Source organism: Vidua chalybeata, chromosome 11, assembly GCF_026979565.1.
Source record: "Vidua chalybeata isolate OUT-0048 chromosome 11, bVidCha1 merged haplotype, whole genome shotgun sequence".
NCBI classification, from domain to species: domain Eukaryota; kingdom Metazoa; phylum Chordata; class Aves; order Passeriformes; family Viduidae; genus Vidua; species Vidua chalybeata.
In genome coordinates, this window is record NC_071540.1 from 18,776,208 (window position 1) to 18,791,632 (window position 15,425).

The 15,425-nt window shown below is 55.9% G+C and overlaps 2 protein-coding genes across 2 annotated transcripts; both read right to left on the bottom strand.

The window, feature by feature from the left end:
- Positions 1 to 375: 375 nt before the first annotated feature.
- FOXL1 (forkhead box L1) lies at positions 376 to 1,248 on the bottom strand. The gene has a single exon (XM_053952869.1). It carries the CDS (start codon positions 1,246 to 1,248, stop codon positions 376 to 378), a length of 873 nt encoding a protein of 290 aa, XP_053808844.1.
- A 6,134-nt stretch (positions 1,249 to 7,382) lies between these two features.
- Positions 7,383 to 10,061, bottom strand: FOXC2 (forkhead box C2). The gene has a single exon (XM_053952868.1). It carries the CDS (start codon positions 9,779 to 9,781, stop codon positions 8,303 to 8,305), a length of 1,479 nt encoding a protein of 492 aa, XP_053808843.1. The 5' UTR covers positions 9,782 to 10,061; the 3' UTR covers positions 7,383 to 8,302.
- Positions 10,062 to 15,425: the final 5,364 nt, after the last annotated feature.

Below are 15,425 nucleotides of genomic sequence, written 5' to 3' on the forward strand. Positions count from 1 at the left end.
GGTCTGAGGAACCTGAGGGATGCAAAGACTAAAGGTGCAGAGCAAACCCCACGGGGCTTGGGGCCAGCGTGGGCATTCCCCCGGTGCTGCCTCTACCTCCACCGCCCACGGGAGAACAAAGCCGCTTTACCTTCCACAGTCGCTCTGGCAGGGGGTGGGAGGCACCCGCACAAGAGAGTCCGCAGCGAGACGCGCCTTGAAAATGCCCTGAAATCCTGAGTCACCTTTAAAACATCGCTTGGGAGGGGGCTTTTTTTTGTTTTTTAGGTCTTTACCCGCGTGGTGAGGTCGGAGTCCGATCTCCCCCTCCCACGGCGCCCCCCGGAGCAGCGCTCGGGGCGGGGGGGGGGATGGGGGGCGTAAATTGCGGGGCAGCTACTGGAAATTAAACACCGCCTCGGAGAAGTGCAGAGGGAAGCAGGAGAGGAAGGGGATGCCGATGTGGTAAAGCCTCCCGTGCACCTGGGAGTCGAGCATGAGGGACGCGTTGAGGGCCGGCCCGAAGGCGCCGCTGGCCACCAGCGAGCCGCCGAGGCAGCCGGCGGGGCTCTCCCGGGCCGCCTTGGGGGCTGCCCCGGGGGGCGGCGGCCGCAGCCCCTGCGCCAGGATGCTCTCGATGCTGAAGCTGCGGCCCCGGGGGCCGCTCTTGTGCGGCGGGGCGGCAGCGGGGGGCAGCGGGGCCGGCCCCCCGGGGGAAGCCGCTGTCCCCCCGCCCGGCCGCGGGACCCCCGCGTCCCCCGGCGCCGCGGCCGCGCTGCCCTTGGCCCGCTTGGGCTCGACGGGGCGAGCGGGCGGCCCCGGCTGCTCGCCACTTTTGGCGTCCGGCGGGGCCGCGGCTTTGGGCTTCCTCTTCCTGCGGCGGTAGTTGCCGTTCTCGAACATGTCCAGGCACCGCGGGTCCAGGGTCCAGTAGCTGCCCTTGCCGGGCCGGCCCTTCTCGCGGGGCACCTTGACGAAGCAGTCGTTGAGCGAGAGGTTGTGGCGGATGCTGTTCTGCCAGCCCTGCTTGTTGTCGTGGTAGAAGGGGAAGCGGTCCATGATGAACTGGTAGATGCCGCTCAGGGTCACCTTCTGCTCCGGAGCCTCTTTGATGGCCATGGCGATGAGGGCGATGTAGCTGTAGGGGGGTTTCTGAGGGGGGTCCTGCCGGGACATCGCCCCCCCGGCGGTGAAGCCGAGCGCGGCGGGCAGGTAAACCATGGACGGGCTGCCCAGGGGGGAGAGGTGGCTGCCGTAGATGTGGCTCATCGCCGGCGGGCTCGCAGCTCCGCGTCTTCCCCCTCGGAGCCGAGCGAAGGGACGGGGCAGGGCAGGAACGTGGGACGAGTCCACCGGGGAGCTGTTTGTGCGAGCTCAGCTCCCAGCCCTGCCCGAAGGAGCTCGCTCTGCCTCTGTCCCTGCTTCATAGCTCTTAAAAAAAAAAAAAAAAAAAAAAAAAAAAAGGGAGGAAAAAAAAAAGTTAAATAATTGTTGTAAGTTTGCTATTATATGTTGACTTAGCGCTGGAAAATAAATTGTCTCTGATAAACAGTCGTTTGTGTTCTCAGCCCACCCACATTAATTAAAATTTCATTGCTACAAAACTCCGAGCTCTCTCCACGTGTCTCGCTGGTACCAGCCAATGGTCTCCGGGTTATTCCTTCATTTGTTTATAGAATTAGTCTGTTGATAAGTCTGCCCACCCAAGTCGAATCAAGCTGTGTTTATTTGGAAAAATTTCCGGGCACCCAATATATAAACGCACTGATCTGATGTTTGAAATATCACGTCCACCCTTTGACGCTGTAAGCACACACAGCAGAGCAGGATGTTCACTGCTGGAGCTGGGGAGCAGCGGGCAGGGATCCCCGCGGCAAAACCGGGGCGTTCAACAACACAAAAATTTAAAAAAAAAAAAAAAAATAATTGAAGGAAGAGAAAGGGGTGGATGAGGGGAGGAGGCAGAGCTGCGATGGCGAGGAAGCAAAAGGGAAGGGGGATCAGGTGTGGAGGGGTCCTTGGCACCTCCCGCTGCAGGGACCCGGGTTTGCACCCCGAGGGGACCCCCGGGCACGGGCGAAGGGGGACCCCCGGTGCAGCCCCGCTCGCAGCCCGAGCTGCGCCGGGGGAGACTGCAGCAAGAGGGGAATTTGGCAGGCCCGGGGAGGAGGGTCAGTATTTGTGAATGCGGGCCTGTTGCTTTATATTATGTACTTTCCTGTTTATAACAAGGAGGGGGATTATAACAACTTTACAAGTGCACACAGCTGGCCGGTGCTTACATTAGGAATTTGTGATGCTCTTTTTCTGTATAAACGTCCAGGTTTGGGGCTGTGTTTTCTGTTGTCGGATTTTTTTTTTTTTTTCATTTACTGACGTAACAGCTTTAATCCGAGGCCCCGAGGGATTCCGATGCACTTGGAGGTGTCGCCTCTGTCGCCAGTCCCCCCGCGGGTTTAGACCTGCGGGACCCCCTGTTCTGTGGAGCATCTTTTCTCCGAGGGAGGGAAGAAAAGGCCTGAGGGGGATCCTTTTCTCCTTCAAAGGGAAATATCCCAACAGCGCAGCTCCCACGGGGCTGCTGGGATTTTTACCTGGCAGGGGAGGAGGTAAAAGCCGAGCTCCGGGTGTCCCCCCAGCACCACCCGGCCCTGGCGATGCCATCCCCGGATTTCCCTGCAAGTTCCCCTTCACCCGTGGGGTTTCTGGCCCAGTGTCGCTCCCCTGCCGGGAGAAGGATTTTCATCGCCGAGGTAAAACCCAGCGCGATGCTGTGGAGCTCCGGATGGGTCCTGAAACCGCCAGGAGAGCCTGGGAAACGCAGCCGGGGTGCGCAGGGAGGCGGCTTCTGGGGCGGGGGTGTGGGGTTCTCCCCTCTCACTGGCTGGGCCCACGCGTGGGAGGGGAACTCACCCCTCTAACACCGCCCTCGCCCGTAATTCCGCGTTCCTCCCGCGCCCTGCGCACCCCCTTCGCCCCCCGGGAGCCGCAGCACCAAAAGCGCAATAAAGACCCAAATAAATAATAATAAAAAAAAAAAAAAGACGGGCTGAAAAAAAGATGGGTGAAAGGAGGGCTCCCCGCCTGTCGCCACTGGGGAGCAGCACGCCCGGGCAGCCTCCCCGCCCCTGGAGCATCCTCGCCGGGGAGGGATGGGGCAGAGCGCGGCTGCTCTGAGCCGCCCGGCGCATCCTCAGAGCGGCCGGCCGAGGGTCTTCCCCCCTCACCCTCCTCCTCTCCCCGCCTCGGGGAGTCCCCCGCTCCTTGAGACACTCCAGGCACGGATTAGTAAAACAATAAATACTCGCGTGTACGGCGGGAGACACTCACAGGGCTCCCGCTCTCTCCCCGAGCTCCCTCCCCCAGGAAAATTCTTGCTTCCTCCCTTTTTTTCCCCTCTTGGCGGTGGGAAATCCTTGGAGGCGGGGATGCGGCTTTTCTCTGCGTTCCTTCTCCCCCGCTCATGTGCTGCGTGTTATCCCTGTTATCCCTTTCCTGCCGCCGGCATCGCTGGAGCTCTTTAGCTGCGTTATCCGCACGGGATCGGCCTCCGAGAGGCTCCGACGGCTGCGGGGAAGCGACAGAGGGGGGTTCTCGTTGATGTTGTTGGTACCGTCGCTCTTTCCCTAAACAGAAAAAAAAAAAAAAAACACCAAAAACCAAACCAAAACAAAAATAAACAAACAACGCGGAGCAGGCGAAGGAGGCGCTCCTGGATGGGTTTCCCCTCCTCTCCAGCTGACGAGCCCCTTTTAAAGCAGCAGCGAGGAGAGGTCCCGGGCGGAGCCCCCGGCGGGAGCAGGGCGCAAATGAGCTCTCCCCATTGCTGCTGCATCCCGGGAAACGGGGGAAGAAAGGGTGCAGATCAGAGATTCCCAATCCTGCTGCATCCCAGTCTTGGGGGAAAGAAGGGGTGTGAATTAGAGCTCCCCTTTCCTGATCCATCCCGGAAAATGGGGAAGAAAGGGTGCAAATCTGAGATTCCCAATCCTGCTGCATCCCAGTCTTTGGGGGGAAGAAGGGGTGTGAATTAGAGCTCCCCTTTCCTGATCTATCCCGGGAAATGGGGAAGAAGGGGTGTGAATCAGTGCTCACCATTCCTGATCTATCCCGGGATGGGGGGAGCAAGCCAAAAATCAGAGCTCCCCCCTCCTTCTGCATCCCAATCTTGGGAGCAAGAAGGGCTGTACATCAGCGATCCCCAATCCTGCTCAGTCCTGCCCGGGGGAAACGGGGATGTAAATCAGAGCTCCCCGTTCCTGCAGCACTCCAGGATGTGGGGAACAGGGCAAAAAACCGTGCTCCCCTCTCCTGCTGCATCCCGGCCTGGAGGGCAGCGGGAATATGAATTTGAACTCCCCATTCCTGCTGCATCCCGGCCTGGAGGGGAGCGGGAATGTAAATCCGTGTTCCCCGTTCCTGCTGCATCCCAACCTAAAGGAGAGCAGGAATGTGAATCAGAGCTCCCCGTTCCCGGCCTGGAGGGGAGCGGGAATGTGAATTTGAGCTCCCCGCTCCTGCTGCATCCCGGCCGGGCTCCTCAGGAACGAGCTCCCGGCCGGAGCTGCCCGCCCCTCGCCCCTGGCCGAGCACGGCGCTGCCCGGATGCCGGTACTGCCCCGGGATCAGGGATGTATTTCCTTCTCTCCCGGCCTTCCAGTGCCGGCTATGGATTTTCTGCGAAGTCCCTTCGGAAATGACAGAAGAGCTCATGGCCTTCCCCAAAAACCGCTCGGGCGGCGCAGTCCCGCGAAGTCTGGGGAAGGTGGGATTGATTGGGAGGGACGAGACAGCTCGTGCTGGGCTGTGCTGGGCTGTGCGGATTCCTGAAGGGAATGTGTTTCACCCGGGCCCTGGAGCACCAGGGAAACGCTCCCTTGACTGGGCTACGGGCACGAGATGAAAACCGCTGGCTCTTCTCCCCAAGACCGAAACTGTCTGGGGTTTTGGACAGGTTTGCAAACCCGGTGGTGAATGGTAATACGAGAAAAAAAAAAATAGGAAACCCATCCACCATCCTTATCCTCTTCCCAGAGCCACCCTAAGCCCCAGCCGGGGGCTACCGGCCACGCAGCACCATCAGCCAGTCCCGCGGGGCCAAGCCTGGCCCCCCTGACCTGCGGGGAGAGGGGCTTCGGGGGGGGTTTTGCTGCTCCTTCAGGGGGCTGCAAGCCAAATCTGGTCATGGCTGCCTTCAAAAGTTACCCTGGGCCTTCCTCTTTCCTTCCCCTCTGCTCCGGCCACGCTGGAGTCACCTGTCGCGACAGACTCCGATGGCGGTGCCGAGCTCCCTATGGCAGCTTTTAAACAGAGTCACCAAAGGATCCTCTCGCCTCTCCTGTGACACCAGCCCACCCCAAAGTGCTCTCCTGCGACACCGGCCCACCCCAAAATGTTCCCCTGCGACACCAGCCCACCCCAAAAATGCTCCCCTGCGACACCAGCCCACCCCAAAATGCTCCCCTGCGACACCAGCCCACCCCAAAAGTCTCTCCTGCGACACCAGCCCATCCCAAAGGGCTCACCTGCGACACCAGCCCACCCCAAAATGCTCCCCTGCGACACCAGCCCACCCCAAAGGGCTCCCCATGGGTGTTCGGGGTGACTGGGGACGGGCGCCAGGGACAGGAGGGGACACAGCAGAGGGACGATGCTCGCAGCCCCGCGGGAGCGCTCCAGAGGGACGGGGAGAGGGGAGAGGGGACGGGAGCGGCGCCGATCCCGTGCGGGAGCGTCCTGCCGGGGCCGGTGGGGAAAGAAACACCAAAAAAAAAAAGGAGTTTTTTGGGGGGAAAGGGGATGCCAGGAACTGTCCAGCAGCAGCGCAAGGGGGAGGTTACAGAGCCCTGGGGGTGTCCCTGATCCCGGTCCCGCATCCCATCCCCGCCTGAGGAAAAGGGTCCCCAAATTCCCAGCGCCCTGGTGGGAAGATGTGGGAGCGATGCCGGGATTTCTCGACGCGCGTGGGAAAACCCACAGCAGGCACCTGACTTCAGCCATCTCCCCCCACAGCGACCCCGGGATGCGCGCAGGAAAAAAAATCCCACGGGAAAACGATCTGGAGCGGGGAAGAATTCTTTCCCAATTCATATTCCCCCCCTTCCCCCAGCTTTTCCTCTTATTTATTTTCTTTTCATCATTTTGCTCCCTTTATTTCCCTATTTTTTAATCCTTTACACTCTGTATTTTCACTTACTAAGAGAGCACTTTGACATTTATTTCATTAAAAAGTAATAAAAAAGAAAAAAATATAAAATTAAATAAAAAACACCCTCTGAGAGCCAGGAAAAACGGCAGGGAGTTGTTTTTTTTTTACAAGAATGTTCCTTAAAATACAGATCAAGTGAGGTTCAGACATTTTTTTCTCATTTAAATCGAGAGTTTCGGTGCTTTTTGCCAGCTTTCAAGCGCAGGCGAAATTTAACCGGTCAAAACCAATTTAGATCATCGATTTCAACAGCCTGACGTGGGTATAACCAGTCCCGAATCCCCCCCAAAAAAAATGTTTTGAGGGGCCTTGGGGGCTGCGGGCGGTGGGATGGGGCACGGTTGGGATTTTTCCCCTGGAAATGCTGGATGGATGTGATTTTACAGCTGGGAAAGGAGCCTGGCTCCGGACAGCTGGGTTTGAAAAGTTCCAAAGACCTCCTAAACCCTGCTTCGGGCTTTGCCGGCATTCCCAGGCTTTCAGGATTGCTAAATCCGGCGTTTCTCCCAGGATTAAAGCCGCTTGAACAGGTCAGAGGATAATTTGGGAAAAGCCAGAATATCTGGCAGTGCCCGGCCTTGCGAGCAGGAGCTTCAAGAGATGAAGAGAAACGAAAACCAACCAATTCCTCAACCAAGAGAGGATTTCAGAACTGAAATGACTCTCGAGTGAACTTTCCACCTTTCTAAGACTCCGCAGCGAGGCCGGGTTGAAATGATCGCTCTCAGGCACTCGGGGTTCCTTTCAAGAAAACCAAATAAATAAATGAAATGGATTTTTAGAGGGGGGGTTGTTTTCTGCCCTGGAAAGAGGCGGCTCCGGGCGCCGAGCCCCGCGCAAGGACGGGGCGAGAGGAGCAGAAATTCCCCTCCCTGCACCTCCCGTTTTCCTGTTTTCCCCATCGCAGGCCTGGGAAAACTCCCGAAATTTCACGCTGGCAGGGATTTAGGATCGAGGGGGCTCAGCCCCGCCGTGGTTTTCCTTCCCCCCCTCCCCAGTTGTACAATTCCAGCTCTTCACGTGAATTCAACCTTTTCTCCAAGAAAGAAACCTCAGAAACCTTCAGGAAAAATATTTTTTTGTTGTTGTTTTAAAAACAACCACTGCCACGTTTTCTGCGTGAAAGAAGGAAAAAAAAAAAAACAAAACCTGTAAAAAAACCCCAGTTTATACACAGAGAAGCGCCAGACTTGGAGCAGAAAAAACCAGCATGGATTTATTTTAAGGTAAGTACAACAATTAGGACCACATCAGACAAACGAACTTTGAAGCAGGTTAAAGCAAATAGTCCTTAGGAATGGTAAAGGTGAAATCTATTATACAAAACATCACACGTCGTAAATAATAATAAAAAAGTATCAGATACTTTGTCTATTTTTTTTTCCTTAAAAAAAAAAAAAAAATCCACCAGCAAAAAATAAATTATTTCCTCGTCTTGCGAAAAGAACAGCTCTAAAACGAAAGAAAATCTATTGCATAATTGTACACAGAAGAAGAAGAAGAAGAAATCACTTGTCATTAATTTGGAAGTTAGGAACCGTTGGGCGAGACAAAAATAATCCAGTGAACTCAACTTTAAATATTATATTAATGGCTCTGAAAAATCAGCCTGATTAGAAATCCACATATTTTTTACAGCACAACAGAGAACTCAAAAAATACCCAGGACATATATTTATATATATATTTATAAACTTTTTTTTTTTCCTTTTAAAACGTATAAATGGTCACTGCGATATTGGTCCATAACTTATTTTTCTGAGACCCCCTATATTTAGCATATAAAATTTGCCACTTTTAGATAGACATATATATATATATAATTTTTTTAACCTTTTTCTTTTCTTTCTTTTTTTTTGGTTGGTTTTTTTTTTTTTCTTTTTCAAATGAAGAGATCCCTCTTTTTTTCAAGTAATATCTACTTGTCCGGAATTTAAGGAGGCCCAAAAACGGGGCTTTTGGGGGATCTTCAAACTCTGTGGCCGCAAAGTCCACGGGGAAGCTGTCAGATTTATTTTTTATTGCCGTGGGTTTATTTCTCCCGATTTTTTTTTTTTAATAATTATTATTAATAATATTTTTTTTTTATGAGACTAAGCTGGGGGTGGCGGCTACTCAGTACTTAGTGCAGTCGTAGGAGTAGGGGGCGGCGTGGCGGTATAGGGAGGGCGCGGATCTGTAGGGGATCTGACAGGCGGAGTTGCTGCTCACCTGGTGCTCGCTCAGCGCCGCGCTCTCCATCCCCAGCCGGTGCGACGTGAACATTTCCCGCACGTTGGGAAAAGTCTGCTGCTGAGAGCCGAAAGTGTGCCCGGGCAGGTGGCTCAGCTCAGCGCCGTGGTTCAGGTACCAGGAAGCCGCGGGCTGTCCCCCCGCCGCCCCTCCGCCGCCGCCGCCGCCGCCTCCGCCGTGGGGATGCCCGGTGCCCAGCGCTCCGTCCTGCCCCGCGGGCAAGCTCAGCGTGCCCAGGGGCGACGGGGCGCCCGTGGGATGCTCGGCCAGCCCGTCCTCCAGCGGAGCGCACATGTGGGCCGGCCTGTCGCCGCTGTAGAGGCTCATGGCCCGCATGCTGCAGTGGTAGCTCCCACTAGTGTCCAGCGCCTGGCTGCACGCCGCGCTGTAGCCCGACGGTTGCCCCGCGGGGTAGCCCAGCGCCAGCCCGCCGCCCGTCCTGCCCGAGGCGGCACTCACCGGGCTCAGCTCGCCCGCGGGGGAAGTCCGCAGGGTCATGATGCTCTCCACGCTGAAGCCCGGCAGCCCGTTGCCGGCCGGGTGATGCTCGGGCAGCGACGCGTCCGGCGAGGCGGCGGCGGGGGGCGAGGCGGCGCTGCGGGGGCTGTCCCGCAGGGCCCCGCCGCTGGCCGGGCTCAGCGTCTCCACCTTGGTGATCACGGGCAGCTCGGGAGACGCCGTCTCGCTCTTGATCACCACCTTCTTCTCGGAGGCCGGCGCCGAGGCGGAGGAAGAGGAAGAGGAGGAGGAGGCTTCCTTGGGGAGGTCGGCGCCGGGCAGCCCGGGGGGCTTGGGCTGCTCCTTCAGCAGCCGCTCCCGGGCCTCCTCCTTCTCCTTGGAGACATCCTTCTTCTTGAAGCGTCTCCGGCGGCGCAGGAAGCTGCCGTTCTCGAACATGTTGTAGGAGTCGGGGTCCAGGGTCCAGTAGCTGCCCTTGCCCGGCTTCTTGTCGTCGCGGGGCACCTTGACGAAACACTCGTTGAGCGAGAGGTTGTGGCGGATGCTGTTCTGCCAGCCCTGCTTGTTCTCTCGGTAGAAAGGGAAGCGGTCCATGATGAACTGGTAAATCCCATTGAGCGTGATCTTCTTGTCGGGGGCGTTCTGGATGGCCATGGTGATGAGGGCGATGTAGCTGTAAGGTGGCTTCACCAGGTCCTTGGGGGCGGTGGGTTGGTGCGGGTGGTAGGGGCCGTAGGAGCGCCCCATGCCCGCCGCGTACTGCTCGGCGTGGCCCGAATAGACGCTCATGGGGTTGCCCATGCCGCCGTACGTCCCGGCAGCCCGGTAGTAGTTCTGCTCGCTTAAATACGGCACCACTCCCAAAGCGTTGGGGTCCGAGACGGAGTAGCGAGCCTGCATCATGGAGAGGGGCTTCCCGCGGCCGGGGAGGAGAGGAGGAAGAGGAGGACGGTGGAAGGGCCTCACCCCCGTCCGGGACCTCTCCGCGGAGAAGGGAGAGAGGGAGAGAGCGGGAGAGAAAGAGAGAGAGAGTCTCGGAGCCGAGCTAAATCCCAGCGTGTCCTCTAGCAGCGGCACCGCAGCGGCATCCTCCGGGTCGCCGGGGGCAGGGTGGTCTCTGGCGGCCTCTCCCTCCCTCTGTATGACTGTGATTCTGGTACACACGCCTACGGGCCCGCGGCGGCGGCGGGCGCTGCTGCGGGGAGCTGGGCTAGGGGGTGGTGGCCTGTTCTCGCAGGAAAAGGGAATTAAAAAAAAAAAAAAAATTAAAAAAAAACAAAAAACTCCGAAAAAAAAAATTTAAAAAAGAAGAAAAAGCAGCCTTGCGGAAAACCCAGTCCTTGTCACAAGAGCGGCCCGAAGCGTTCCGGAGCCCCCGGAGGGGTGCGGGAGCCGCCGAGCTCCCTCCCGGCCGCGCCGCGCAGCTTCAAAACTCGCCCCGCGCCGCCGCCGCGCTTTTACTCCCCGCCGGCCCCGCCCCGCGCCGCGGCCGCCAGCCAATGGGAGCGCGCGGCGCCGCGGCCGCAGCCAATGGGAGCGCGGGACGCGGCGGCGCTGGCGGGCGGCCCCCGCGCGCTCCCGGGCCGCGCTCCCCCGGCCCCTCCGCCCCCTCCGCGGGGCTCGGCGCTCCGGCCCCAAAAAAACGGCCCCGAGCCGGCCGGGGGGATCTGCCCGCTGCCCCGCGGGGGCTAACGGCGGCGTTTGTAAGCGCTTCTCGCACGCAGGTTGATGGCGGGGACGGTGGGAGCGGTGGCAGCGCGCCGGTCGCGCCGTAGCGGCCGGTGTCGCGGTGTCGCGGTGTCACCGCGTCCCGGTGCCCGGCGCGTGGTGCGTTCGCGTTTTGAAATGTGTTTTAAGTGGAGTTCAATGGGGAGAGGCCGCCGGGTGCTCGCACGGCGGCGGTGGCATCGCGGCTCGGCCCCGGCGGCGCCGTCGCTGCGGGTTCAGAGGTTCCTCTGCCGCTTTGGGGGGGTTCGGGGATATTTGATTATCACAGGGAAAAACCCAACAAAACCAACAAAAAGCGGCGAGCGCATTTAAGTGTCCATGTATTTTTTTCGTTCCGGGCGTTGAGGTGGATTTTCTTGTGCCTGCGAAATCCGCCCCTCTGCCTTCTCCCTAATGAGTTCATTAGAGGCAATCAGAGCGGGACAATTAGGGACGCATGGTGACCAAGTGTAAACTCAAGTGCTGGGGGAAACTGCTGCGAATTGTTCTGTTCCACCCGGGAGAAGCGTGGGTCTGCCGGGCCAAGGAACCGAGGTGGGAAATCAGCGATTTCCCCGCTCCGCAGGAGAAAAAAAAAAAAATAAAAATCAGAATATAAGTATAATCAAAAATAGCGCGGTAAAATCGATTCGAGCCCGAAAAGACCGAGATAAGGTCGAAATGAATTTGCTGTCACTTCGCTCGGGCTCCTTCCCGCCGCCTCCCCCGAGCCTGCCTGCTGCCGCTCTGATTCCTGAGCGGTGATTTTTGGGTTTCTTACACTGTAATTTTGCCTTGCCCTCCTTGCAATTTGTGTGGTTTCGTAAGGCTTTAAACAAAGATATTTTTTTCCCCCAAAGTCGGGCTGGGATTTTGGCTGGCTGCTGGGATCGAGGGTCCCTTTCCCGCTCGCAGCCCGGGCGGTGAGGACGAGACCGCAGCCGGCTCCGGCCGTGGGAACCCGGCGGGGCTGTTAATTACCGGAGATTTTCTTAATAAGAAAGGAAACGATTTTATGCGATAACTAAGGGGACGGAAAAAAAATTAAATTATGAGGCAGCTCATCTACAAGGAGGGATGGTTAAAAATGATCTGCGATGGAAAATTTGATTGGGGAGTTTCTCCGGGCGCTTCAAAATTGTTATTTAATTTTGACGGAAATAATTTTGAATGTTCGGGGAGGGTTTCATCCACCGAGAAAATGTCCGGGGATATTTTGTTTGGGAAAACAAATAGTGAGTTCAGCGAGATAAGCTGATACTTTTCATGTAAATGTATGACCATAAGAGAAAACTTTTATTTTTTCTGGAATAATTTGAGAACGACTTCACACTTTTATGTTCGGTTTTCAAATAAATCACATTTCTCGTAACAACCTGGGCTGTGTCTTAGCTTACACAAGTACATGGGATTTCTTTAACGATATAAGTTTATAAAATGCTGGAAATTTTAAATGTAGAGCTTGAGCAAAGCCACCCCTGCGGTGTCGCAGTGCTGTCCCTTCCTAGAAGCCTGGAGAAATATCCCTGATGGAATCTTACCTCTCCTCGGCTGAAAACTTTACCGAGCTGAATTTCTACAGAACCCCCAGAAGCAGCAAAAGTTCTTTGCTTGCTGCAGCTGGGCACTGAGCAGAGACCGAACCAGCGGGCTCGGAACAGCCCAAAATTCGAATGGCTCGAAGAAAACAAAAAAATAAAATCAGCACTATGAAAAATACGGGAGCGCGGGCAGAGGAGCCCCTTGGAGCGCGGGAGGCGCTTGGAAATGCGGGATTTTCCCCGCGGGGCTCCCTTCGCCCGGTTCCCCGGGGGAGCCGCCGGTTTTCCTCTCGCAGCCTTTACCGGCAGCGGCAGCGGAGCTTTCGCAGCGCTCGGGGCGCCTCGGGGGCCATTCCCGGTGTCGTTCCCGTGGCCGCTCCGGGGCCGTTCCCGGGACCGCTCTGGGGCAACTCCAAGGCCGTTCCCAGTGTGGTTCCCGGGGCCATTCCCGGTCTGTTCCCGGGGCCGCTCCGGGACCGTTCCCGGTGTCTCTTCAGAGTCATTCCCGGGCTGTTCCCGGTGCCGCTCCGGGACCTTCCCTGGACCATTCCCGGGCTGTTCCCGGTGCCGCTCCGGGACCTTCCCTGGACCATTCCCGGGCTGTTCCCGGTGCCGCTCCGGGACCTTCCCTGGACCATTCCCGGGCCGTTCCCGGTGCCGCTCCGGGACCTTCCCTGGACCTTTCCCGGGCCGTTCCCGGTGTCGTTCCCGGGCTCGCTCCGGGACCATTCCCGGGCCGTTCCCGGTGTCGTTCCCGGGCTCGCTCCGGGACCTTTCCCGGGCCGTTCCCGGTGTCGTTCCCGGGCTCGCTCCGGGACCTTTCCCGGGCCGTTCCCGGTGTCGTTCCCGGGCTCGCTCCGGGACCATTCCCGGGCCGTTCCCGGTGTCGTTCCCGGGCTCGCTCCGGTCTCACCTGCCCGCGGGGGCTCGGCACGGCGTGTGTCGCCCCCCAGGGGACACCGCGGGGACTGCAGCGCTCCCCGGCACCGCCCGGGCGCGGGGACAGGGACGGGACAGAGGACAGAGAAAGAGACACGAGAGACTGAACAGGAAAAGGGGAAAGAGGGAGAAGCACGGGAGAGAGGATGGAGGTGGGAGCAACGGAGAGAGAGGGTGAGTGGAGAAAATGAGTGGGCAAAGGGAGAGGAAAAGTAGGGAAGGATGGAAGAAACAGAGAAGGAAAGAGAGAAAGGAGGAAATGAAGGAAGGAAAGAATGAGGGGGAAAAGGAAGAGAAGGGAGGGAGGGAGGGAGGGAGGGAGGGAGGGAGGGAGGGAGGGAGGAAGGAAGGAAGGAAGGAAGGAAGGAAGGAAGGAAGGAAGGAAGGAAGGAAGGAAGGAAGGAAGGAAGGAAGGAAGGAAGGAAGGAAGGAAGGAAGGAAGGAAGGAAGGAAGGAAGGAAGGAAGGAAGGAAGGAAGGAAGGAAGGAAGGAAGGAAGGAAGGAAGGAAGGAAGGAAGGAAGGAAGGAAGGAAGGAAGGAAGGAAGGAAGGAAGGAAGGAAGGAAGGAAGGAAGAAGGAAGGAAGGAAGGAAGGAAGGAAGGAAGGAAGGAAGGAAGGAAGGAAGGAGAACAGCAAAGAAAGACATGAAAGAAGTGAGAGGAGAGAAGGAGAGGAAAAAAAAGATGAAGAAAGAAGGAAGGAAAAGAAAGAATGAAAGAAGTAGGAAGACAGATAAAGGAAGAAGGAATGAGAAAAAAAAGCAGAAAGAAGAGAGAAGGAAAGCAGGAAAGAGGAAGAGAAAAAAGAGGAAGAGATGTAGAGGAAAGGGAAAGGGAAAGGGAAAGGGAAAGGGAAAGGGAAAGGGAAAGCTCTGTCTGGCACCAGTCCAGCCAGGACCCGTTGATTTTCTCCCAGTTTTGCACCCATACTGGAGAGGGCAGGAACCTGTGGCTGCAGGGGGCTGGTCCATCCCAATTTTCCAGACATTGCTGGACAGCCCAGGCCAGCCCCACCTGCCCTGAGGTGCCTCCTTCACCGGGTTATTTCATGAACACAAAAATTCACCCATCCTCTTTATTCACACATGGAAATCCACACTCCTTTCATTAATGAAAACTTCATTAAAAATGCCTCCCTTTAGAATTTGTAGCCTTTTTAAGCCCCTTTTAAAGCTTTTTCAGCCCCAGTAGAGCATTATGGCTGGTTTAAAGCTCCTTTTTGGGTGCATTTGGGCTGATTTTTGTGGCTGCCCTGGCGTGTTCAGGCTGCACTTCCAAGGAATGATTCCTGCAGCACAAGGAGTTTCTTTCTGTGTTTTTCCCAGGGTTTAAATTCATCTGATTCATCTGTCCCTCCCTTCTTTTAGGTGTTTTCGCAAGTTGTGGGTGTTTCAAGGGAGAGCTGAGTTTTGTTTGTTTCAAAATCCCAGATCTTTTTTTTTTTTTTAAACCTCTTTCACTGAAATATTTGATCCAGCTTGGTAAAAGTGGATTTTAGAAGCGATTCAGGCCCATCCAAAGATTGATTTAATTTATAAAAGATCTGGTGGCCTTGTCTGCTTCCTGAAGAAAAGAGATTTTCCTGTGGCACCTGTATGAGCTGCTCCAGGCTGCAGTGACAGAAAAGACCCTGCAAAAGGAATTTGGAGCAAATTTCAGCCCTGTGGAGGCAGAGCAGAGAATTGAACCAGCAGGAAAAGATTCCACCCATCAGCAAACTCCTCCTTTTTTCAAGGCAAATTGCCCTGATTTGTAGAAAACAGCTCGGAGCCTCTTTTCTGGAAGCAAATCCTGGGAAGGAACAGCTTTGCTGAGCATGGCTGGATGGAGATGTAGGTGGTCTAGAAGGATCTCAGCGCTGCTTGATTGCTAAAGGATTAATTATTAATTACCAGCACTGCTCTCCCTTCTAAATTTGCATGCAATTAATTCTAATTACAATAGAAGAATGACCAAACAATTTTTTTTTTTTTTTTTTTTACTGGCATTGATACAGGTGTGATGATCTGGATGTGTCATTTTTCTAGGTTTGCTAATATATTTGTGGGAAAAATCAGACACATCTGAGGCCTTTTTGAGGTCTGAAAGAGAAGCATCAAACTTCCCAGGATTTGCTTCCAGAAAAGAGGGCCTGAGCTGTTTTCTACAAATCAGGGCAGTTTGTCTTGAAAAAATGAGGAGTTTGCTGATGGGTGGAATCTTTCCCTGCTGGTTCAATTCTCTGCTCTGCCTCCACAGGGCTGAAATTTGCTCCAAATTCCTTTTGCAGGGTCTTTTGTGTCACTGCAGCCTGGAGCAGCTCATACAGATATCAGAAAACTTTAATTAAAATATGTGAACTGATTAGATCATTAGAGATTA